At 45.0% G+C, this 25,955-nt stretch overlaps 1 protein-coding gene and 1 long non-coding RNA gene across 2 annotated transcripts in view; one reads left to right on the top strand and one right to left on the bottom strand.

Annotated features, from left to right (window-relative positions):
- Positions 1–25,955, top strand: part of MTMR7 (myotubularin related protein 7) — a 106,040-nt gene that overhangs the window by 68,251 nt on the left and 11,834 nt on the right. Inside the window, exons 6-8 of the mRNA XM_047716110.1 lie at positions 2,137–2,271; positions 12,149–12,281; positions 25,754–25,863. Coding sequence (XP_047572066.1) covers positions 2,137–2,271; positions 12,149–12,281; positions 25,754–25,863 — 378 coding nt within the window. The remainder of the gene's footprint in view (positions 1–2,136; positions 2,272–12,148; positions 12,282–25,753; positions 25,864–25,955) is intronic.
- LOC125091979 (uncharacterized) lies at positions 20,889–25,868 on the bottom strand. Its single transcript, XR_007124805.1, has 2 exons — positions 25,747–25,868; positions 20,889–21,272 (listed from the first exon to the last, which is right to left on the bottom strand). It is a non-coding gene; the product is annotated as an uncharacterized LOC125091979 (long non-coding RNA).

The raw sequence follows: 25,955 nt of genomic DNA, 5'->3' as shown, positions 1-25,955 counted from the left end.
GAGGTTATGAAGAAAATATAGCTACAAAAATATTAAAAGTAGTTGGTTTAATCTATTTGGTTTAGTTTATTGACCACATTTCATCGTGGAGCTGTTCTGACTTAACCTCTCACTTAGGACTAGCTGCTCTCGTCCTGCAGGTAATTACTGATGGCGGATGTCACTCTCTGGCTTCATTTCCTCGTTGGAGTCCCACTGGTCCAGGGACTTCAGGTGTCGTGTGTGCATTCTCAGACAAATTCTCACCCTGGAAATGCATTTCCTTCCAGTCTGAGTCTTCTGATAGTCTAAGAAATTACCCAGTGGTAATTGCGTTAACTAGTATCTCTTCAACCCTCTGAGGTTTCAGGTAGAACCAGTTTAGAGCTGTTGTCTCAGCCGCCAGAATTCCCTCAGGGCAGGGGGGGCGGGGCCTGAAGAAACAGAACCTGCAGGTTAAGCACTGAGAAGCCCTCTGGGGCTGTTTACTTCTACCCATTGAAGTTGCTTGCCTCTCTTTCCAGCCTGCCTTTGGTCCCTGCCTCCGGAGCCTCCCTCTTGCGGATGTCCCCATCCGGGTTTAGGCCCCCCAGGCCCTTTCTCCTCCCGGCTGCAGTGGCACTTCTGCCAATAATTTAAGAATTCCACAGCTCTGGAGCAACTCTGCTGCCTCTTTGCTTTGCCTGCCTCTCTCCCATGGGCGTCCCTCCTGGACTCTGAAAACCTGGCTGCAGGGCCCAGAGTTTTGTTTTGTTGTTGTTGTTGTTTTTAAATATTTATTTGTTTATTTTGGGGGGGCAGGGGAGAGAGAGTATGAGTGAGTGGGGAGGGGCAGAGGAAGAGAATCCCATGCAGACCCCTTGGTGAGTGTGGAGCCTGACACGGGGCTCGATCCCACAACCCTGAGACCATGACCTGAGCTGAAGCCAAGAGTCGGACCCTTAACCTACTGAGGCACCCAGGCACGCCAGCGCTCTTGGCCGACCTCAGTGATTGCCCTCGCTGTCACAGAACAGTGCTGGAACTCTCTGGCAGTGGCCCAGTTATGCATCCAGCTGCTCAGCAGTTCTGGGACTTGCCAGCGGTCCCTCAGCTGAAGGATGGTAGTTAGCGAGAGACATTCCCACCTTCTCCAGGGAGAAGCACCAACGCTTCCTTTCTTCAGAGGAAACCCAAACCCGAGCTAAGTTGTCCTGGGCTGAACTTTAGGGACAGTTAAGCTGTGCTTGGACTCAGAGCTGGGTTGTCCCTTCCTGGAGCGAGGCCAGCAGGCTCTGCCACCCCCATGTTGAGCGAGTTTGCCCTGCGTCGCCTGCCTGCCTGCAGCCGGAGGCCTCTCTTCCTCACGGAGCCCTGCTCCCTCCACCCTCTCGTCCAGTGGACTCGCAGCCTCAGTGCAGATTCTTGGCAAGACTCATTCCTTTAAGTGTTAACATTGAAGTCCCTAAAAAGTACTTTGCCACAAAAGTATAAGTTCTAGAGCTGCAAGGAGGTATCCGTACTCCGCTCCTACTACGGCAGGAAAGGTTCATGCTGTTGTAGATGTTGTCTGTCCGCATAGCAGACCAGAGAGATTGCAGGATAGAACACAGACTGATGGCGGAGGAGCCCCTATTCCTGGGCAGCCTGGGGCTGTGCCTGCTGCTGTCCTGGGCGCAGAGGGAGCCCATCATGGCGGGAACTTCCCTGGTTAGGATTAGAATTGGTTTTTGGTATTTGTGATATTTCCAACTGAGCTGGTAAAAACTGATGGAAAGCATTACACAATAACTTTTTTTTTTTTTTTTTTACTAGTCTTGCTATTAGCAGTATCCTGTATGTAAACTGTAGGAGAACAGTTATTTGCTTTATATTTCTACCTTCAACAGAAAACGAAATAATACCAGCGAAAGGGAAAGTAGGCTACTTAAATGGCTTTATATTCCATGACTTAAATCCTATCTAAACTTCCAAATTCACTCCTAATTTCTTCCTCGGAGAAACTTAGCACTACTTACCCTGGTGGTGGTTTCTCTGGCCTGAATTAGAAAGACACCAAGCTCGATTTTTGGAAGGCATGTCTACAAGCCGGTGGGGGGGTTTCAGGGACCCAGGGGGTCGTTGTTGGGGACAGGGTCTTGAGGGGTCGGTGGGCACTGACGCTGCTGTGTCCCACAGGCCTCCATCTGCCGGAGCAGCCAGCCCCTGTCCGGCTTCAGTGCCCGCTGCCTCGAGGACGAGCAGATGCTCCAGGCCATCAGGAAAGCCAATCCGGGGAGCGACTTCATTTATGTCGTGGACACGCGGCCCAAAGTAAGTGTTGCTGTTCCGTGAATGTCTTTGCAGCCTCGCAGCAGGGACCTGGAATGGACTGTCATCCCCGCTCTGGGTCCGTTGTCGGCCAAGGGGCTGCTTCTCTTTGTATAGTCAGGATGGGGCCACCCTGTTCAGTGAGTGTTTCTCCGCGGGTGCGTGTGTTTGCACCTGTGAGTTTCCAGGGGGTGTCCTAGGCTCCTCATCACATCAGGTCCTTTGGAGAGTTTTCCTGCTCCTAGCATCCTGCTGGGTACACAGTCCACACAGCGGAAGAGTGTGGTTTGATCTTCAGCTTGCTCTCCTAAATACACCAAATTATTTCTTGGTCTGTTTCTAAAACGACCTTTTCTGCTCTGACAGTAAGAAATTACTGTGGCGCTCTCGTACTTTGGTGTTTGTGAGGCGTTCAGCTACACCATTTCAGATTCAACTTGCAGAGATCTGGATCTGTGACTCGGGAAGATTTACGATATACAGTGTCAAGTAAAAACATAATCACAAAATAATATGCATACTGTTGTGTTGATGTCAAATAAAACTCCTGACATCTAAAAGTTTCTGTTAAAAAAAAAAAAGCTGGAAGGATAAATGCCAACCTGTTAAAATTCCATGGAGAAGGGAGGATTTAGAGAGGTGGAGAACTTTCTACACGTCTCGTTTGAAAACAGTATTTTTACTGTGCATGTATTCATATGCTGATTTTATAATTTAAAAGAAGAGTCCACAGGAAATAATAAGTCTAGTTGTCAAGGGGTAAGCCAAGTCTATCGTGCAGGGTATCTCCCATCCTGACTTCCATTTTTTTTAATGACCGTTAGTGTTAGGTCTAATTTAAATTCCCATTCCACTGTTTAGACCCACTTGTTTGTAGATCAGTTAACAAAACAAAGCCTCAGAGGGATGGGCCAGTGAATACATAGAAACCCAATCACCTACAGTGCAGGACATCTGTAAGACAAAATGAGATAACAAAGCCAAATGGCCTTATTCAACATCTCTGGTATGATAATTTCTTGCGAATAATGAAAACGGGCCTGGCCCTCTGCCTGAAGAAAGGGAGAAGTACATGTAGCAATCTTTCCACATGGGCATGGAATAGGGCTCAAGATCTAGTGAGCAGCAAGAGTGAGAATCAGAAAATATGTATAATGTCATCCCATTTATGTAATAATAATTATAAAAATTATATAGTACTCTATGCATTTAAAGAATCTGCAGGGGTGGTATACACCAAGCCGCTAACAGTGGTTTTTCCTGTGGGGTAAAAGGAGGATTTTAAGAAATCGTTTACTTTATAATAATTACAGTCCAAAAATTTTTTTAATCATGAAAAGGTTCAAAGAGCATGAAGACCTTAAATTCTAAACATAGTTACCACATAGCCAACAATTCTACTCCTAACTTGAGAGAAATGAAAACATATGTCCACCAAAAACTTGAGAATGAATTAATATGATTAATTAATAAGATGTGATATATCCATTCAGTGGAATATTATTTGGCTATAAAAAGGAAAGCAGTACTTCCTATACTACAACACAGATGGACCTTGAGAACATTACCCTAAGGGAAAGAAGCCCGTCACAGGGGCCCATGCCTTGTATGAGTCCGTTTGTGTGAAATGTCTGGAACAGACGGATGCATAGAGACGGAAGGTAGGCTGGTGGTTGCCTTGGGCTAAGAGGACTGACTGGAGGAAGTGGAGGTGACAGCTAATGGATAGAGGGTTTCATTTTGGGGGAATTAAAGTGTTCTAGAAATAGAATGTGGTCATCGTTACACAACTCCGTAAATACACCAAACACCACTGAATTGTGCACTTTGAGCGGATGAATTGTGCGGCCTGGGAGTTATGTGTCAACGAAGCTATTTTTAAAAAGAGCATAAGGACGCAAGAAACATCAGAACAGGAAGCAGGAAGTACGACCAACAGCCCCAGTCACTAAAAAATATACATGGACGTTAAGAATACCTAACTGTAGACATAGTCTGCACTCATGGGCCATATGAGAATTGAGAATTGGTTATTATCCATTACGTAGGCCCTCAGACCCTGGCAGTTTTCAATGCTTCTCTAAGCCTCATTTCATCAAATACTGTGATTCTCAGCCTGGTTCCCTTAATGTGATGTTTTCCTGGTGTAAGATCAGCACCCTAGTCATACCCTCGACCTCCAGCGGTCCCGTGCTCCCGATGGCAGCGCGGCGGTGGGATACCTGTGGGCGGGGAGGCGGCGAAGGCCTCCTTCCCAGACACCAGATCAGCAAATCAGTCCCAAGATCAACGATAAAACCCATGTTAGAGCTGGAGCCCATTCTAGCAGATGACACGCGGAGAATTCTCTTCCTTTTAAGTCATGTGAAAACAAAACACACTGGTAAGAATCTGAAACTGGAAAACAAAACAAAAACAAAACGAAGTTGCTCTGCTGGCAGATTTTCACTTGAAAGCCACCAGGAGCCCTCTGACTTGACGGTTCTCTTTGGGTGTGGGCTTTTCTCTCTGGCTGATCGCACTGCCGCCCCTCCTTTCTAACCTCAACTGTTTTCTGTCCTCTTCATTGTACCTTTCACGTAAGTAAAGTGCAGCTGTTTGGAATTTCCTCATGACCCTAGGGGAATTGAAGAATGCCTGCGTCTCAGGCACATGAGGGAGCCCAGGAAAAGGAAACGATGGGCAGGGCTTTCTTGAATTGGGGTGCCCTTCTCCTGTCCTGCGTTCCCAGATTTAAATAAAGCCAGGCAGATGCACCTACTCATTTCAGGGCTGGTGATCCAAGTGTGTACTATACCGCATAAACCTTCTGGAAAATGTGGTAGCTGTTGAGCCAGACGCATCCCGGATTTAAAATGAATTAATCCAGAGGATTTGATTTGGAGGGTATATTTAGCACGAAGCGTGTTTATTCGTGGCGATAAGAAGTTTGAGGCTGACCCATTAAAGAAAACTGGTGTCTCATCCGAGTGCCCGTTGTTGTATCTGCTTCCCCAGCCACACACTTCGCAGGAGTTCTGTACTCTCTGCTTAGGCCTCTCGTTCTTTTCAAGAACAATTCTGTTGACTTTTGGTTCCCCAGTGTTAGGCTTCCTTGGTAGCCGGGGAGAGGAGCCCATGGTTGCTATAGGTGGTAGGAGCCGGCACTGGGGCCCTGCCCCGAGCTTGCTCTCCGGTTTAATTAAAAAGAGAAGGGCCTGGGTGGCTCAGTTGTTAAGCGTCTGCCTTCAGCTCTGGTCATGATCCCAACATTCTGGGATCGAGCCCCACATTGGGCTCTCTGCTCAGTGGGAAGCCTCCTTCTTCTGCTCTGTCACTGTGTCTCTCTCTAGCAAATACATAAATAAAACCTTAAAAAAAAAAGAGAGACAGAGAGAAGGGATCAGGAGGCATCTGGATCATTCCTGCCCTGAGAGCCAGGCTCGCCCCACATGCTACCTGTTGAGATGAAAGCCTTTTGAATTGCTTGTTGACATTAAAATCTTGGGAGGCAGAGGTGGTGAGGTCCCAGCATGTATTGAATATTTGCTCAAAAACAACTCTGCGCTTGAGGGCATATATTCCTGCTGGGATTTGGTGTCTTAAGAAGATAGGAAACCGGGGCGCCTGGGTGGCTCAGTGGGTTAAGCCTCTGCCTTCAGCTCAGGTCATGATTCCAGGGTCCTGGGATCAAGCCCCACATGGGGTTCCCTGTTCAGCGGGGAACCTGCTTCCCCCTCTCTCTGACTGCCTCTCCACCTACTTGTGATCTCTCTCTCTTTCTCTGTGTTAAATAAATAAATAAAATCTTTTAAAAAAAAAGAAGATAGGAAACCATATGGATGCAGTGGATGTTGAATTATAAAACGAGAGGAGCTCAATTTTCTGTCAACCTTGTCAATGACTTCGTGTTACTTTTAGTCGGGGACTTTGCTGAGCTTATAAAAATGCTCGTTTAATTCTTATAGTAATCCTGAAAATGAGATGTTTTCTTTTTATGGAGAGGGCTTAGATTTCGAGAGGTTAAGTATAAATGTGCCCAAGGTCGCACAGTTGAGGACAGAGCCCGCGTGCCGGTGCAGGCTCACCTGTGGCCGAAGCCTGGGTTCTGCCCACGGACCGTGATGCCCTTCACCGCAGTGTCCCGGGGAGCCTTGTGTCTGCCTCAGCCTCAGCAGGGCTGCCACCTCTGAGCACACCGTAGTGAAGCTGGAGACACAGAGCTGTAGAACCTCTCAGAAGCTCATCCAGTATCAGGCCAGGGCCAGAGGGGCCATCAGGGCTCTGAGCTGGACTCTGCCACCAGCACTCTGGGAGGGAGCCCCGAGCGGTGCTGAGAAGGGTGGAGGTTGGGCGGCCGCCTGCGTCCGCTGATGCTCTGCCTTTTGTCCTTGCTGCTTCCCTCAAAGAGGGCTTTGTGGTTATGGTTTCTAATTGCTCCCTGTAAGCAGGTTTTTAGTTGCATTATGGGATGCTGGCTGTTTTTGTGTTTCTCTGGGATCAGTAATGAGGTGGCTTCTACTCACCAAGTCCCGTGGGGGGTGGGGGTAGGATCTGAGAGAATCCGTCGTAAAGATTGGGGCACCTGAAAGAGGAGAAGGTAGGACCTCCTCTTTTAGTGGGGTGTGTCCCGTCCCTGCTGACGGCCACCGTGCTGTGGTGAGTAGGGGGAAAGGGAATTGGAGAACAGCAGGGTTCAGAGAGGTGGTGTGGTCTGTACCCCTGTTGGGTAGTGCAAGGATGGAGGGATTTCCCATGGGTCAAGTGCACACTGAGGAAGAAAGTACACAGGAGCCATCTTGCTAGTGTCCCTCCAAAGAGGGCTTGTCCCCTAGCAGTCCCCAGCTGCATGTGACTGCGGGGTATTTGCTGGGGAGGTAAGTTGAGGGGATTAGAAGAGGCTGAAGCCAGGGGGATCTCCCATGTCAGTGACCTGTGTACCTCGTATCTTCACGAGCCCACATGCAGGCCCTAGGAGAAGCAGCATTTGGACCCTTGCAGCGAGAGGGCAGTGATGGCCGGCAGGTGTGTCCAGAAAAGCAGTGACATCAATAGAGAAAGAATTGTCGTCTTGCCAGTTTCATAAAGAGCTGTTTACCCCTATCCCTCTTCTGTACTACCTCCCCCCCACACCCCCAAAGCAGATAGGGTCGAGAAGAAAGAGGAACGGGAGGGGAGTCAGAGAGCAGACCCCTCACCCGTCCCCATAGTCTGTAATGAGGGAAAGAAATAATTTTATATCTTATATGGGATTGGAATTTAAAATGGAGCTGGATGGTGATTTTCTCTCTGAGTGTAAGCCAAAAGCTATTCATTCTGCCTAAGATGCCCTCCGGGGTAGGAAAGGAGGATTTCACTCGCAGAGTTGTACACGGTAGTTGGGAGAAAGCAAGCCTTCTCATATTTTCATGTTATGTCACAAGTTCAGGCTCTCCATTTCACCAGTTAGAGATGGAGGGAGGGAAAGGAGCGTCATGTGACGCTGGCTGCTAGGCTGGGGCCCAGGCCTCCTCCTGCCAAGATAACTTTTGTTCTCATTTCCCAACCCTGTCAGATCAGCTCCTGTCATTATGCAGGTACAGAATGTGCTCTGCTGAAATCTGAGACTGAGGGCTAAGAGACTTGTAGTCTTCGGAGTGACCAGGCTGGCCATTAAGTTGATATCAAGATTATCGTTGGCGAAGTTCTCCTGGTTTTGGTGTGTCTGACGGGTGGATTGATTGACGGTCACAGGAAGAATCTGATTCTGTTTCTTAACATTCTTGGCCCGTTCACCTCTCCCCTTCACTGCGACATTCAGTCCTTTGTCCGGCCAGTCAGCCCGTCAGTAAATCTTCCCTGAGTCCCCGGGTGTGCCGGGCGGAGGCGTATGGCCACACGCCGGGTCTGCAGGCTCCCCGCAGAGCCTACGTCCTCCACCGCAGCCCAGCGGGTCTTCTCCGCCGTCTACACTACATCCTAAAATGTTCCAACAAACCTCTTCAGAATCCTTCAGTTGCTCTCAACCGCCATTAGCCTTCTGATTCAGCCTCTCTGTAGAGGACTCGAAATTTTTAGCCTCTCTTGCTCCTGCCACCATCCATGAACCATCGACTCAGGTCAGCTCCGGTTGGCTCACGGATACCCAACTGCCCCTTGATTTCGTGTCCCACCTCTTCTGGAATGCCCTCCCCTTTGTCTTCATTTCCCAGATGACTAAGTCCACCTCAAGGCTTTTTGCTTTCATGAGACGGGATCCCCGATCCCCTAGGCTACATGGGGCTGGTCCCCATTTGAACTCCTGTCACTCTCCTGGCCTCTGCGGGTCACTCAGCTCCTGCCTAGTCCTGGCCGGTCCAGTCTGTTATTGTCTGTGTGCTTTCCCTGCCACACTCACAAGTTTATGGTGGCAGGAACAGCTTCTTATTCATCTTTTTTATTCTGTTCAGCATCTGACACACAGTGTTCATTAAGAGTTTGTGGAGGGGCACCTGGGCTCAGTCAATTACGTGTCTGCCCTCAGCGTGGGTCATGATCTCGGGGTCCTGGGATGTGGCCCCATGTTGGGCTCCCTGCTCAGTGGGGAGCCTACTACTTCTCCCTCTGCCTCTCCCTCTGTTTGTGCTGTCTCTGTCTCTGTCTCTTTCTCAAATTAAAAGAAAAAAAAGGGGGTTGTGGAGAAATGAGTGGGTTCTTTTTATTTCACTGATAAGCTTTTCTACCCCCAAAGATGCTGAGCTTATCAAATAGTGGAATGATCTTGGGTAAGAAAATAACATTTTTTCTCAGCTCTGTGTGTCATTTGTCTGTTGTGTTCCTTACGCATAAATTGAAGCTGGAATGCAGTTACCTCCGCTGTTTTACTTCTTTGAGAATTTTTTGGAATTGAGCTGAATAGCTTTTCCTTCGCTCGTGAGAGCTGGAGTTCTCAGCCAAAGGCACGGGGGACAAATTAGACTTATTCTAATTCTGTTTGATTTACACAAGGCAGACTTTATCTGGAAATTTATAAAATAGGTCCAGGATAGCTTCTTGAATTTTTATTAATTCTAAAACCATACTTCCTGCTCTGAGGGTTCAGCATTTGCTACACTATCCTGCTAAGTCCCCAGTGAAATCTGTGGAAACCTTGACAAAGTACACTTCGGATGCTAGATTAAATATCGCCATCTTCTGTTCATTATGAGAAGTACCATTGACTTTCAAGAAGCCATCTTGTGTTGCTCCTTTGCTTTGAAAGACCAAACAAATTATCCCAGGTCACAGGGATTCAACTGTGTAAGAATATGAACAGAGTTCTAATTATACATTCAAAGGATAGTACTAATGGTATTTGGGGTTTTATTTACTACACTATTTTTTTTTTTTAAGATTTTATTTATTTGTCAGAGAGAGAGAGAGAGAGCACGAGCACAGGCAGACAGAGTGGCAGGCAGAGGCAGAGGGAGAAGCAGGCTCCCCACAGAACAAGGATCCCGATGTGGGACTCGATCCCGGGACGCTGGGATCATGACCTGAGCCGAAGGCAGCGGCTTAACCAACTGAGCCACCCAGGCGTCCCTTTTCTACACTATTTAAAAAGGGTATCTCTGCAGTATGTGGTAGGGAGGCCTAATTCGAATTATTTAAGATACCGAAGAAATACAAGGCTTATGTAGCATCAGGATTCTTGCAAGTAATCGATTAATTGTTTTATTTTATAAAGTTTGTTATAAAGGATAGGGCAACAGCTTTGGAAAATAATCATGCAAAGGAGTGATATTTTATAACAGTACATTTCAAAAGAATAATGCCTATAGGTAATTTAAGAAAAAAATTCCCCTTAAAATATTTAAAGATTTTAAAGCACAAACGTGAGTTGTCTTCAAAATAACATCATATATATATATGTGTGTGTATATATATATATTTATTTATTTATTTTATTTATTTATTTTTTCTTGAGGAAGGCCAAACCCTTTATTCTCAGAGCATGCCCAGGAAAAAGGTGGCAATCACTGGAAGCAGTGTCTTGGGCTGATGTCACAGGCGCTAAATTGTGAGCAGGACCGCTATGGAGAAGGGAGGTGTCCACTAGCCCTAGCTCTGAGTGGCACCAGCTTGCCCTCTGCTGTTTCATTTTTCACTTCTAATACCTGTTATGTCTATTATTTGAATTACAAACCTAATAGATTTTAGTAACAAAGAATACAGAGGCATCAAAAGTAGTATTTGTGGGGCGCCTGGGTGGCTCAGTGGGTTAAGCCGCTGCCTTCAGCTCAGGTCATGATCCCAGGTCCTGGGTTCGAGCCCCGCATCGGGCTTTCTGCTCAGCAGGGAGCCTGCTTCCTCCTCTCTCTCTGTCTGCCTCTCTGCCTACTTGTGATTTCTCTCTGTCAAATAAATAAATAAAATCTTTTAAAAAAAAAAAAAAGTAGTATTTGTAGTGTCCCCTGGTGCTTATCACCTCAGTGTTTCTGCTCTAATTGTTGCCATGTTGGTATCCACGTTCATAGGTTTTGTTTTTGTGTGTGTGTTTGTAGCTTTAATCTGCTTAATCAGATATGAATACGCATAAATCCGTATCTGTACGTTGTTTTATGAGGAATGAGATTACTGAATGAATATTATTCTTTAGGTTACTTTTTTCACTTAATGATGTCATGGACCAATTTTGAATCAGTCTGTCTGTCTCTATGTCTGTCTCTCTTTTTTTCCTCTCTCTCTTTCTAAAATCCATGTCTTTTTGTCTTTTTTGTAGAAGTTCATGGTGTGAATATACCATAATTTATCGACCTGTTGCCCTATTGAGATAGTCATAGGTTTTCAGGTTTTTACTTTATAGAGTTTTAATAAACATCCTTGGGCATCTGTCTTTATGTGCTGGTAGTTTTAATTGTGTAAAGATCAGATCTGTGCCAAAGAATATTTTTGCTTTTAACTAAGCTTGGTTTTTAGATTTTTTTAAACTTGGCTTTTTGAGAAGTATTTGTTAATTTGTGAAATGGATATATTTTTTTCTGGTGGTGAGTGCCTGGTGTCAGTTCTCTGCCTGCCTTTTGTGGACTGAAAAAGAACATGGTCAGTGACTAGCGCTTTCTAGGATGTGACCACCTGCTTAGCCCAACAGCAAGGATAGAATTGAGCAGTGATACACCCATTCCCGAAATGTATATATTTCCCAGCTACGGCAGGACTTGTCCCCTTCCTGGTTTTAGTTGCACAGGACGGGGCCACAGGTTTGCATTTAACAAAATTCTTCAAAGTCCCTTATCTTTAACCCAGTTTGTACTGGGAAATCCCACCAAATACAGCACTGTGGTAATGAAAGTGGCCCAGAAGCCCTCCTAGCAGGTCTCTAGATTGAAATTAAGAGCCTGGAGAAATGGCTCTGGAGATAGTTCTCCATGCACTCACCATTTTAGTCCGTGACTCCTGCTCAAGGCTTAATTGGGGGATTCTTGTAGGTGAATTAAGATCACACCACAATTCCTATTGGATAATGAGTTTTTTGGCAATATAATACTGGAAGATACAATTTGAGTTACAGAGCTTTGGACTGCCAGCTGTATCTGCTGATACTCTAATGCCAACCTACAGGTTATGTCATTTGGTTGAGTGAGGGCAATCTGGCTCTATCACAGAATTCTATATTCCATTTGTCATCTCGGGTGGAACCGCGAAAGACCTCTCCAGAAAGGTTTATCTGTAGAATGCTTTCCCGCTAAGAAAGTGTTCCTCACACCAACACATTTATGCTGTGGAATATAAGTTCAGCCCAAGTGCCTGGAATCACTTCACTCAGCAGAATGTTCCAGTGATTTCAAGCATGTTGTGTTTCCGCACGCCATTTTGAATGCTGTTATCACCGTCGGTGAGATGTTCTGATTGTTTTATGCGCCGAATGTCATTGGTGACTGCTCTGTTTTGCTGACCACCGCAGCTCAATGCGATGGCAAATCGTGCTGCAGGGAAAGGCTATGAGAACGAAGACAACTACTCCAATATCAAGTTTCAGTTTATCGGGATAGAGAACATCCATGTCATGAGGAGCAGTCTGCAGAAAATGCTGGAAGGTAAGCCATTGTCTTATGCATAGCATTAAAAAAAAATACAGTGAAAGGTTGTAATGTCCAGCAGAATAAGATAGTCTTTTGTTTTTTAAGTTGTTTGCACAATGATGCTGTTTATATATGTGGGATAAGTTGAGAAGAGAATATTATATTGCAAGGACTACTTAAACATTTAAGCCTTTCTCTTGTTTTTTGTAAGTGTCATGGGGAAATGGTTTTTCACTTGGTTAGCAGAGTCAGGCACTGTCCAGTGTTTAGAGTATACAATGAAAGTGCACAGCAGTGTTTTTTCTTTCTCCCTCATGATATTAGTTTAACCCACATTCAAGGCCATTTAGATCAAGCAGTCCTGCATTTAAAGCAATAACTAGCTCTGTTCATGTATGGACATGAAGTTGTATAAAATGAATCCGAGTGGACAAATGGCCATTAGAAGGGAGGGTGTTGGAGGTGCTGGAGGGCCTTGAGCAGCACATTCGATTTCCATTCTCCTTCCTGGATTCCCTGGGTCAGCTCTCTTGCTCTGAAGTCAAGCAGTCACCTTCACTGGGCAGTTACCTGCTGTAAAACAATCTAATCATTTCTCAAGGGCAGCAACTACTGCAGTGCGCCTGCACATACATCCCTTCCCCGCTTGGCATTCCCCACCCCACCCCCCCGACACCACCCAGCCCCTCATACCACAGGACACAGCCACTCGGGCTTATGGGGGAGGAAATGACAAAGATGGATTATGTGATGTACAACAGCCATTCTTGTGGCCAAACCAGCCATAAGCTAATTTGCAGAAATTCTGCATTTCAAGCAAAACCAGCCTCCTTTACTGCTTATGCTCCATGTGATTGTAAAGGCGTGCAAGGAGGAATGTGTTGTCACAGTCTACAACTTCTGGCTCTAGTGGGAACTGCAGAGAAAGGGGGCCCTTTGCTTTGTACCTTGGGGTCCTGGAGAGGCTGCAAATGCTGTGCTCGCTCTTGGGGGGAAGGCCCTGAAAAGGTGGAGCTGTGTGTGAGGACAGTGGGCTGCCTGAACAGGAAACTTGGGGTGGAATGGAGGAGGACAAAGAAAGTTCTGAATTCCTTTTTTCTAGGGGTACACATTTGCTCTCAGTTAGTATGTAGTTCTCTGCTTCATAGGAAGGATAGGGGGTAGTGAGAGCCTGCCAGTGGGGCTGGAGGGCCTTGAGCAACACATTCCTGATTTCCATTCTCCTTCTTGGATTCCCTGGGTCTGCTCTCTTGCTTTGAAGCCCAGCAGTCACCTTCACTGGGCTGTTACCTGCCATAAAATAAAAAGCTTGGACTAATAATTTCTCTGGGTCCTTCCAGCTGTGTCGGGTCTGTGACTCTACGGGTTGCAAATATTTGAATCTTGTACATTTGAATGATTAGGCAAAATCTCATCCTAAACCTGAAAAAAAAAATCTGCCCCAGAGAATCTCCGCCTTATTTTCACATATCATCTGCCATGTCTCAGACCACCGTAACAATATCATGGGCATGATTTTTGAACCTTTTTTTTTTTTTTTTAAGATTTTATTTATTTGAGAGAGACAAAGACACAGAGCATGAGCAGAGGGAGGGGCAGAGGGAGAGGGACAAATACCCGCTGGTGAGCGGGGAGCTGGACATGGGGCTCGATCCCAGGACCCTGAGATCGTGACCTGAGCTGAAGGCAGACCCTTAACAGACTGAGCCACCCAGGAGCCCTGATTGTTTGAGCTTCTTAAACTTCTGGAGATAATCATGGGCAGTGTGGCTGTCCTTGCTGTAAGTTGTGCCTTTTAAAGGTGTCAAAAAATCGGACTAGCTGTGTCCTGTTATTAAAAAGGTAGTCTAACATTAGTATGAAAGGTGTGCATCACTGCCAGAATCATCAAAAAACATCGAGGGTGATATGCTTCATATTTTTCATTTAGTGATTTCGTAAGCGGACTTCCGACAACACACATTTTCTTCAAAGCACAAAGTAGCTCTTAGAAGTTTTTATAACCTATCGCTCTGACTTTAGTTTTGGAACTAGCGCTTATCTGGTCTCTTATTAGGAACCATTCCTCCTGTCCTTCTATCTGTGGTCTGTCTCCTTCGAAAGGACAGCAAACTGACCGAATCCCGTAGCGCCGTCCCTGTTACGTGAGGGATCACCGGACATCACTTTCCAGCCCTCCATCAGCGCACTAAGCAAGGACAACCTTCTGGATGCCTTTCAGGGAACTTGACCAATGTTTGACTATCTGTTTTTACCAAGTAAATTATAAACCACTGTGGAGGCTCAGCTGATGAAGTGATGCAATCAGTCCCCCCTTCTAGGGCTTTTCCTGCTTCCAACAGCCATCCTTGGCATCAAAGAGATTGGAAGATTTGTGCTGCTGGTGACTTGGTAGGAAGAATGCTAGTACATTGTTATTCGTGGTTATTATTGTCTTTGATTTTTTTTTTTAACCACCGCTAATTAATATTACCAGAATAGAATTTGAATAACAGAAGAGAAAAAGTTGTTTGCATTCTGGCTCTGTCTGTGAGCAAGAGCTGCAGGACATTTCATCAGAAACTGAAATTTAGGACCAAGTTCACATCCGATATAGGTCCTTTTCTAGAGCTCACTTAATTTTAACTTTGATTTATAAGTCCTAAAGCAAACTGTGTTGTGGTATTCATACGTCCCAGTGAGATAGTAAGGATGCCTTCTAGTTACGTAGCAATTTTGCAATTGACTGTTTTCTACTAGGCTTTCCCTTTTGATCATATAATGTTTTTCCCTCAAATAAGAAAAGGATGCCCTCTATTTTCTTTTTTTATTGGAACAGTCAATAAGAAAGCCCATGCTTCTCTCCATGTGGACCTCTCTTTACATGTTATTCACAACATGGCAGGTTATTTTTTCAAAGCCTAAGTCTCCAGTTCTAGAATCTAGTATATTTTATTTATACATATATTTTTTCGCAGCAAATTATTTCATATATATATATATATACATTTCCTTAAGTGGACTCCACACTGGAACCCAACACAGGGCTTGGATTCATGACTCTGAGATCAAGATCTGAGCTGACATCAAGAGTTGGACACTTGGGACGCCTGGGTGGCTCAGTTGGTTGGACGACTGCCTTCGGCTCAGGTCATGATCCCGGAGTCCAGGGATCGAGTCCCACATCGGGCTCCCAGCTCCATGGGGAGTCTGCTTCTCCCTCTGACCTTCTCCTCACTCATGCTCTCTCTCACTGTCTCTCTCTCAAATAAATAAATAAAATCTTTAAAAAAAAAAAAAAAAAGAGTTGGACACTTAACCGACTGAGCCACCCAGACGTCCCACATTTAAAAATATTTTTATATTACATATTTAATTTAAAATTTAATTTAATTTAAAACATGCACTTCCCAGGATCTCAAAGCAGGATTTGAGCCTAGTACTTTCTATCATGTTAGAGCACTCCACTGATTTGTGGATATGGTGTTAGGCTCATGGTAACTACCCACATAGTAATGGTGTTCTAGCATCTGCGGTGTGATTACTATGTACTGGACACTCTTTTAATTTTCTCAGGTGTATTTATTCAGTGGTCCTTGTGGCAGTCTTGTTAGAGCTATTCTCTTTTTTTTAATGCAATTAGCCAACATATAGTACTTCATTTGTTTTTGATGTAGTATTCAGTGATTCATTAGTTTTGTATAAGACACAGTGCTCATTAGATCATATGCCCTCCTTAATACCCATCACACAGTTACCCCATTTCCCACCCCTCCCCTCAGTTTGTTTCCCAGAGTGCAGTCTCTTATGGTTTGTCTCCTTCTCTGATTTCTTCCCATTCAGTTTTCCCTCCCTTCCCCTTTTATCCTTTGCACTATTTCTTATATTCCACATGAGTGAAACCATAAGATAATTGTCTTTCTCTGATTGATTTATTTCACTCAGTATAATTCCCTCCAGTTCCATCCATGTTGATGCAATGGTGGGTATTTATCCCTTCTGATGGCCGAGGAATACTCCATTGTATATATGGACTACATCTTTACCCATTCGTCTGTTGAAGGACATCTCGGCTCCTTCCACAGTTTGGCTATTGTGCACATTGCTGCTATGGACATTGGGGTGCACGTGCCCCTTTGAATCACTACATCTGTATCTTTGGGGCAAATCCCCAGCAGTGCAATTACTGGGTCATTAGGGTAGCTCTATTTTTAACTTCTTGAGGAAATTCCATACCAGTTTCTAGAATGTCCTCATTTTAAAGAGGAGGAAATTGAGGTCAGAGGCTAACGAACTCACGCAAGCTCACAGCAGTAGACGACAGAACGAAGATTTTCACCTGATCAGTATGGGTCCAGATGCCACACTCTTAACCACTTGGCTTTATGGTCTCTCTAGGTAGCCGGTTGGGTAGAAAGTGTCCTGGCCTAAGAGTCTAAAGATCTGGGTTTGGGTTCTTGCTTTATAATCTCCAAATAAACTTAAACCTCATTTCCTGTATTTGTAAAAGAACGTTAACAACATACCACTCTAACTTACCGATTTATTGAAAAAGTTTCTTGCACACTATGAAGTATTTTCTTTCCAGTGTAAGGTCTATTATGCTTTCTCTTGAGAGATAATACTTCACTTGGAAGTAAGTACTGAGTAAATGGGTAGGTTAGTGGGCTATAGATTAATTCAGTCAGCCAGACTTTTTATAGGTAACTTTTCTCAATTTCTTTATTCAAGAGACACAGAGTAAGATAGCACAATTTCAGAGGCATGGAAGTGCTTGCCTTATGTTATGGTCAATGTCCACTCAGCAAAAGCCCATCAAAAATAATTTAAGGGGCGCCTGGGTGGCTCAGTGGGTTAAGCCTCTGCCTTCGGCTCGGGTCATGGTCTCAGGGTCCTGGGATTGAGCCCCGCATCGGGCTCTCTGCTCAGCACTGAGCCTGCTTCCTCCTCTCTCTGCCTGCCTCTCTGCCTACTTGTGATCTCTCTCTCTCTGTCAAATAAATAAACTCTTTAAAAAAAAAATTTAATAAACCACCTGTCAGGCCTTGTGGATGTTTTCTCAGCAAATTATTTCACAGAGATACAAACCTTAGCCCCATGGCAGGTCATATGGGAACGGGTCCAGAGCACAGGAAGAAAGGCCCGGGTCCATTCTGCGATTTGGGCAACACTACAGTGAAGAGCTGTTTGGAAGGGTCCAGACTCGGTGCAATTTAAGACTAGAATCTTTTTAGCAGGCGCCAAAGTGTAACCACACTTGTCATATCCCCTGGAACTGTGGGCGTTGACGGGAGAACGTTTTGTGGCAAAATCAGGCGGCCCCAGAGATCATATCTGAGCTGCACTTCTGTGTGAAGGTTCTAAGGACAATTATTCAGAGCCTTCATCAGGTGTAGAAAGGACGGTTGAAAGAAGAGAATTTTGAAGATGTCATGGGAGGCGGCGGGTATTATGGTCTCCGACTTAACTGCTCTGGTCTCCCTCCCAAGTTGCTTTGGGCGCACCAAGGTCTAGAAAGGAACAGTCCTTAACACACCCAGCTCTGAGGGTTCCATGAAACACTTCTTTCTGCTCAGAGTTAAGGCTGTGGTTATCAGTTAAAATGTCCCCTTTGTTGGGAGACTTTTTTTTTTTTTAAAGATTTTATTTATTTATTTGACAGACAGAGATCACAAGTAGGCAGAGAGGCAGGCAGAGAGAGAGGAGGAAGCAGGCTCCCCACTGAGCAGAGAGCCTGATGTGGGGCTCGATCCCAGGACCCTGAGATCATGACCTGAGCCGAAAGCAGAGGCTTTAACCCACTAAGCCACCCAGGCGATCCTGTTGGAGATTTTCTTGCTCACCTCATGTCTTTCTTTTTTTTTCTTTTTAAAGATTTTATTTATTTACTTGACAGACAGAGATCACAAGTAGGCAGAGAGGCAGGCAGAGAGGAGGAAGCAGGCTCACCGCTGAGCAGGGAGCCCGATGTGGGGCTCGATCCCAGGATCCTGAGATCATGACCTGAGCTGAAGGCAGAGGCTTAACCCACTGAGCCACCCAGGCACCCCACCTCATGTCTTTCTGAAGTGATGGCTAATTCAGCCTAGAAGAAATGGAGTACTTCAACTCTCTACAGATATTCGGATTTAAGTTTTTCATTTTAAAGTATTTCCTATTACATCGCCTACAAGTTGATGGAGTTCTACCAGATATGAGCTAATAAAAGGCTATAAAGCTCATCTTTTTTTTTTCTGTTCTCTATGTTTGGACTTTTTACCACTATTAATTTCCTCAATTACTAACCCATTAGATGAGACAGCCAGCAAGACCTGGCGAAAATATGGTTATTATCCTTCAAAATTAAGCAACAAAGCATGGTTTTCCACACAGAAAACCCAATTTGCCATTAAAATGGAACTGGATAGCTTCAATCAAGGTTTTTCAGAGAGCCTTCCACGTGACCAACAGACCTGTCCTGTCAGGCTTTACTCGTTATCAATTCATGGTCACTTGGAGGAAAGAAATGGATCAAGAGCATGTACCTTGCTCTCTGTGGTGTTGTAAGAGGATGTAGAATGTGGCCGATGAGAGCTGGGTGGTATCAGCTAATCTGGACAAGCATATCCTAAGCATTAAGGCACAGAGGAAAGAGCATTGCCCCTTGGGGGCATATGGGCTGTAGACTGGACTCCAGTTCAATAATTTACTGACTGTGTAACTATGGAGGATAACTTGGTAAACTTTAACACCTTTTCAATCTGCAAATTGGGAGTAACTAATAGCCTGTATGGTAGAGAATGTATGTCGAGTAGCAGGCATAATCCCTGCTTAGAGTAAGTACGACGTTAAGTCGGGGTTCCTGAAGTTCTCCCAGACATTCCTCTGTACATCAGATAGTTACTGAGGGTTTTCTACGTGCTGGGCATTGGGTAGAAAAATTCATTCATTAATACAAAATGAAGTATTGATTTTGATGGAGGGCAAAAATCATGGGCAGGGGAAAAGATGATGCTTGGTTGTTACTGAGGTCTATCCCAGGGTATGGCAACCGGTCAAATGTTGTAACTGGGCGTCAAAGCCAAAGACTTCATCTCTGGGTGACATTATCAAAGAGAGGACAACAGGGCGCCTGGGTGGCTCAGTGGGTTAAACCTCTGCCTTCAGCTCAGGTCATGATGTCAGGGTCCTGGGATCGAGTCCCGCATCAGGCTCTCTGCTCAGCAGGGAGCCTGCTTCCCCCTCTCTCTCTGCCTGCCTCTCTGCCTATTTGTGATCTCTCTCTCTCTCTGTCAAATAAATAAATAAAATTAAAAAAAAAAAAAGAGGACAACAAAGTGATTTAATGAGAGAACTGTGGCTATTTTCATCCTAATTATGCTGTCCCTTGATGTTCACTGAGACAATTCAAAGATTAATTTCACCCTTAGAATTTGTTTTTTTAATCATGATGGCTAGTTTTTGGGTAACTAGGGCATTTGCAAAAGGAATGCTTGCAGAAGACAGTGCCTCCCATGCAACTAAAGATAGACATGACTAATTTTAGTGACAAGGCGAGCTGTTTTTCCATAAGGCTGTAGTTGGGATCTGGCAATTCAGTATTTGCTTGCCAGCGACGGTAAGGTTTGAGATTTGGTGAGAACGTTGGTCCTGGCAGCTTTCGCAGCAGGTGTGTTGAGCCCCCCACTTGCTGCCACCATCTTCATCTTGCATGATTCCTGAGCTTTCTCTCCAGGGCCTGCTGCTAATACTTTCTAGCCACCCGGATTTCCTAGCCTCTCAGCATTTTCTCCCAGTCTAGCCTTCTCTATTTTCACTTAAGTTTCCTATTTAGACTTTAAGCCTTACCTTCAGTTAACTTCCTGTTCATCCTGGCTCAGTTGGCATAGTGACTTAATTATTCTCTCTTTGTAGTGGAAAAATATTTGGAAATTGGAGTCAAGGGAGTTAGATTCCGATCAAGTGTCCTTACTGGGCTGCTAGCATCTGAACCTGTTCCTCTTCTGTAAGTTGAGAAAATCAGACCTACTCTAGATGGGAGGTTGTGTCAGTTCATTGAGAGAAAACTAAGCCCCAAGCCTTATAGACAGTAGATGTAATATAAATGGGCACATAGATACTTTTTATTTGCCACAAGTGGTGTTTTTAGACACAAATTCACATGCAAAGCTCATAAATGCTGAGGGCATTCTTTTGTGAACCTGCTGCTAGATTTCCTTTAGGACAATGGTAATTAGTATTACTGGAATGTATGTGTGTACAGGCTTTCATGTTTATTAGCATTGGACACACGCACGCACGCACAGGAGTACTTGTGTATACTCTTCTCAGTGCTATGAACGCTAGCAGCGCTAACACAGGTATAAAGAATTTAGGCTTGATTGCACCTTACCAATTTACATGATCACCAAATTCCTTAAAAGAAAACAAGACTACAAAGTTGGGTTTCGTGGCATGGTTGTATAGCAGTTCCAGAAAGCAGCACGCATGCCCTAGGCTGGAGTCGTTTTAAAAGAATAATCACTAATCTTGTTGGTATCCTGTGAAGACGCTAAAATGCAAAGCTCTCTGTTATATAGAGTTCTCTATAAAGAGGGCCCACGGTGCTTGGCCTGGGGAGGGAGGAGCATACCACTAACATTAATAAATTGAATACAGTCTGTGCAGAGCTCAGAAGTTTATTCTGTGTCACCGTGGTGGGCTCTGAGTAGAAGGCAAACCATAAAAACGGGCTTAACCAAACATTTCCATGTCAAGAGTCCATCATAAAATCCTCTTTGAATGGGTTCACCTGCTAGGATGTTCAGTGAAGGGAGATTATTATCCTTTTACCAGTTCTTTGAAGAGCATTTCATTGGGCTTGGTGTTTTGACTCCAAAATGGGAAAGGGGCAAATCAACACATTAACAGAACTCAGGTGGCTGGCAAGCTGGTTATTAAGGGAGGGCCATGAACTCTTCAACTTCAGGTTTTAGGAGACAAGAAGGAGTGATCTCCTGCGGTTCAGATGGAGACCGTCTTTGCATCCTCCCGGATCCCACCCAGCAACTGTACATGAGGAAATGAGATTGGTGTTAGTAACTTTCTTAAAGAAGATCATGCAAGGCTTATTTTCTTCCAAGTAAATTTCTTATTTCCTCTTATTTCCTTATGTCCTATAATTATCTTTTCTTTTCTTTAGTGTTATCCATATATGTTTATGGAATATGGTTGCTCTTTTACGTAAAACAAATATTGTTAGACCTGGGCATTAAACTCCCACTAAGTAAGTCCGATTCTCTGTGGCATATGCCTCTGATGTCAGCTGAAATGAACTTCGTTCAGCAAAATGGTTTGTAAATATTGGTTTGGGTTTGGCAACAAGAGTGAACAAATCAGTATTTCTGCCTTATCCTGAGTTTATCCAAACAAACCCACCAGTTTTATATTTAAAAGTGCAGGCACTGATTGTTTGAGTCTCAAGTGTTCCCCCATCTGTCTGTGTGTATTAATCATCTGTAGAGCTGTTTGCTCTCACCCGGCCACTCAGCATTTGGCGGGAGAACACCCTTAAAGTGGTTACCTTGCCCGAAAACCTGGTGAGGTTAGTTCACTTAAAGTACACAGCTTTATTGTTCCTGAAAACAGAAATGTTCAACAAGGAGCCATTCTCAGTGTGGGAAGAAGGAAGCTGGTCTGGCAGGAGATACAGCAGCTTGTCTCCTTGCTGAGTGAGCTAAGTGAAGAGGGAAACACTGGACATTCCCTCTGGTAGTACCTTTTAGGGCCCTGTTTCTGTGAGCTCTCTGTTCCTCTCCTGCTTTTGGCCCAGACCATCTCCAGGTTAGCTGGAAAGCCTGGTGTCTTATTTTTAAACTTGCTGTCATTTCCATGCCTTGTGGGAAGAGAAGGTGAAAAGGATCATTTGTTCTTGGGCTGAGCTTCAGGGTTTGGATGCCAGGATATCCCTCAGGCTCCCTGGACCTTCTGAAATAAACAGGAATGCCAACTAGCCCTAAGTCCTATAATAACAACCGGAAAGTTTGGCCTATTTAGTGAAAAGAAAAAAAAAAAAAAAAAAAAAAACTGTTTGCAAGGTAATGTTATCTGTGAAAGATTTAAAGGAAATCAGTGGAGTCCTGAGACTCTACGTGGTGGCATGTGTGTATTTTAGGATTAAGTTGAACACTTTGGGTCATGGCCTGGGGTTAAACAGAAAGACCAAAGAGGAGGCGCCCAGGGAGTGGTGAGAGGGCCCTTCGGGTGCTAGAATTTCAGGCCTTCCCTCTGGGCTGGGTGCACAGGCAGAGGCGAGCCTGCCCCCTTCAGGAACCGAGTGGTACTGCCAGGCAGTGTCACTGGGGAGGGAAGGCAGGCCTTGCCCAGTTTTAACTAGAGGCTGTCGGTCTGTCTGCCTTTCCATCAGATTCCAAACAGTACACACGCCTGAGCTCGCAGGAGAACTTAGGAGGTGCACCCTGACTAGCTGGCTGCACGGCATCAACTTCGTTGCACTCTCCTTCTTAAAGCTGCCTGCTGTGCCTTGGGAGGCTCCTTGGCCCGGGCTGGAAGCATCCCTCCTTTGCCATTCCCCCCTCCTAAATGCCCTTTTTGCCAACTTTGCAAAAGACAGATACACCTTTTATCACATCCTCAGTCATTACAATGTATTATTCCAGGGTGCATGAGAGAGTACCTAATTTAAAACATTATTGTGGGGGTACATGTGCAGAAACGTTTGAAGACTACTAATCAGGTTAATGTTCCCCCAACGTCGCTGCTGTCCCAGAGAAGTACAATGGAAGTCATTCGTGTGGACAACATTTGAAATTTCACATTTTCTAGTGGCCGCATCAGAAAGTTAAAGGAAATGGGCAAAGTTTCATAATACATTTGTATTTAACTTGATATATCCCAAATAGTATCATTTTAACATGTAGTCATTACAAAAGCTACTAGTGAGATCTTTTTTTTTAAGATTATTTATTATTTATTTATTTATCTGACAGAGTTCACAAGAAGGCAGAGAGGCAGGCAGAGAGAGAGGGGGACGCAGGCTCCCTCCTGATGCAGGGCTTGATCCCAGGACCCTGAGATCATGACGTGAGCCAAAGGCAGAGGCTTAACCAACTGAGCCACCCAGGCGCCCCAGTGAGATACTTTTTCTTCTTTTTTTCATACTGAGTCTTGCACGTTTGGGATCTACTCTGCGCTCACAGCGCATCTCAGTTTAGACTCGCTCCATTTCAGATATTCAACAGTGACATGGGACTAGCGGCTGCCACACTGCACAGTACGGTTCTGAGGGACAAACTGTGTAAACTTTAAGTTGATAGTAGGTGGGAGACAAGGAGCATTTAGAGTGGTTCGTGTTTGAATTGCAAAAAATAATATAACTGAGATCGATAGACATTGCTTAAGAGCATGTACTTTGGAGCCAGACTGAATCCGAGCCTCGCTGCTTATCAGCTAGTGACCTTGGACAAGTTACTTAACCTCTCTTTGCATTGGTTTCCACTTTTATAAATAAGGATAATAATAGTACCTTCTTCATATGATTTCTAGGACGATTAGAAAACTATTGTATAGAAAGCACCTGGAGGGGCGCCTGGGTGGCTCAATCGGTTACGCGTCTGCGTTTGGCTCAGGTCATGATGACAGGGTCCTGGGATCGAGCCCCACATTTGGTTCCCTGCTCAGCAGGAAGGCTGCTTCTCCCTCTCCCTCAGCCTGCTGCTCCCCCTGCCTGTGCTCTCTCTGTCTAATAAATAAAATACATTAAAAAAAAAAAAGCACCTGGAGGACTATCTGGCACCTGGTAAGTACTATTTAAGTTTTGCTATTATTATTACTAGTAGAGGTACTATTTCTAGTTAAACCCACCAGGGTAGCCCTGGTGTGGTGGCAGACACTTGGCTTCTTGGTTAGAGGACTTGGGCTCTCCTGCCATTGATCACTTTGCGTTCTGACCTTTCTAAGCCTCCGCTCTGAGGTGGGGTGTGAAGGAGTCTGTACCTCCTAACTGTCAGGACACCGCACTGGACGAACAGATGATAAAGCATATTTGGTGGCGACCATTTCTGAATCTTCTATCTCCCAGCAGGGGGCATATGTATTATCTTATTTCACTCTTCAGTTAACACTTTGAGGAAGGCGTTTTATCCCCGCGGCACACTTGAGGAAATCAAGGCTTGGTAACTAGCCCAGGTTGCATCGTTGAGAGCTTAGAGCTGGAATCCGGATGCTAGAAGATCCGACTCTGAAGCCCATGGCCTTGAATAGGACCACGTGTTGTTGCCCCTGCACACATGGTGATTATTACTAAGATGTACAAGTTGGTTCACATAAAACTAAAATCTAAGTGAAACACGAGGCCTTCCCAGTTCCCCAAGATGTCAGACTGAATATGAAACACCCTCTGATAAGAACATCTAGAAATGCTATCTTCAATACAGGAAACATTTCCTTAAATGAATCACTCACCTTGTAAGCAACACAAAAAACAAGCCGCCGCGTAATCGAGGCCACAGTGAGACAGCACTGTGCAACCACTAGGGAGGCAGGAGTCAGGAGCCGAGTGATAACAAGTGTTGGCGCGGATGTGGGGACACCAGAAGCCTCGAGGTGCTCCTGGGATGTAGCCCGGTGTAGCAGCTGAGGAAGACAGCACCTTGGGCAGCCTCCCCAGTGGTTAAACCGTGTGACCTCATGAGTCCACTCCTAAGGACGTCCCCACGAGAAATGAAACCTACTTCTACAGAAAACTTGCACAGGAATGTTCATAGCCGCATTGTTCATCAGAGCTCAGAAGTGGAAATAACCCAAACACCCACCAGCGGATGAATGGGTAAAAAATGGGCATATCCATCCTGTGAAATATTTGGCCTTGAAAAGGAATGTTGCTCCTGAGCCGTTTTCGGTTTGTTTCCGCCAGGTGTCATGACTCCAGCCCAAAACATGGTAATTTCTCAACTAGGAAATCCTGCACAGAAAGAAAAGATGCTTTTGGATCCCAAACACGTATGAGACTAGACCAAGGGTTTCAACATCCTCAGCAAGGTCTTCTGTGGGATTCCACAAAATTATGGATGTTGCTCCTGGTTAGGATAGTCGTTTTGTTTTCACAGTGGTCCTAAACAGAAGGGGTTGGGTGCTGTGGAGGTCTCACTGGGCAGGTGCTGGGCTTCGATCCCTTTCCTCTGTAGCCCGCTGTTGCGTGGGCCACTACCAATATCTTTGCTGAAGGATAAACAGGTCTTTTCTTCTGAACCTTGACTGTGGCCCATGATTTTCATTAATATTGGGGTTTAAACTTTACAAATAGAGTACTTCTGAGCAGATGCAGCATCCCCTAGGACCAGACAGAGTAGAAGAGCCTTACTTGAAGTGGTTCAGTAGAACCAATTTTACAAGTATGGACACTTATCCTGACTTAATTTCTTCCAGAAAATACAGTGATGAAGGAATCATTAACAAATTACCTGCAAATATGAGCATATATAAAGTAAGATTGTCTTTATTTTGCTTTCATCACACGATTTACCTTGCAGTGTGTGAACTGAAATCTCCGTCCATGAGTGACTTTCTGTGGGGACTGGAGAACTCGGGCTGGTTAAGGCACATTAAGGCCATCATGGATGCAGGGATCTTCATCGCAAAGGTAAGTAGTAAGGGCCGAGCAGCCAGGGAGCTCTGACTTCAGAATGGACATCCTGTTTACCCTCCCCATCTGCTGAGGCTTCCACGCACATA

Source organism: Lutra lutra, chromosome 2, assembly GCF_902655055.1.
Source record: "Lutra lutra chromosome 2, mLutLut1.2, whole genome shotgun sequence".
NCBI lineage: Eukaryota > Metazoa > Chordata > Mammalia > Carnivora > Mustelidae > Lutra > Lutra lutra.
The sequence above is the reverse complement of the archived record's forward strand: the minus strand, read 5'-3'. Positions and strand labels throughout refer to the sequence as shown.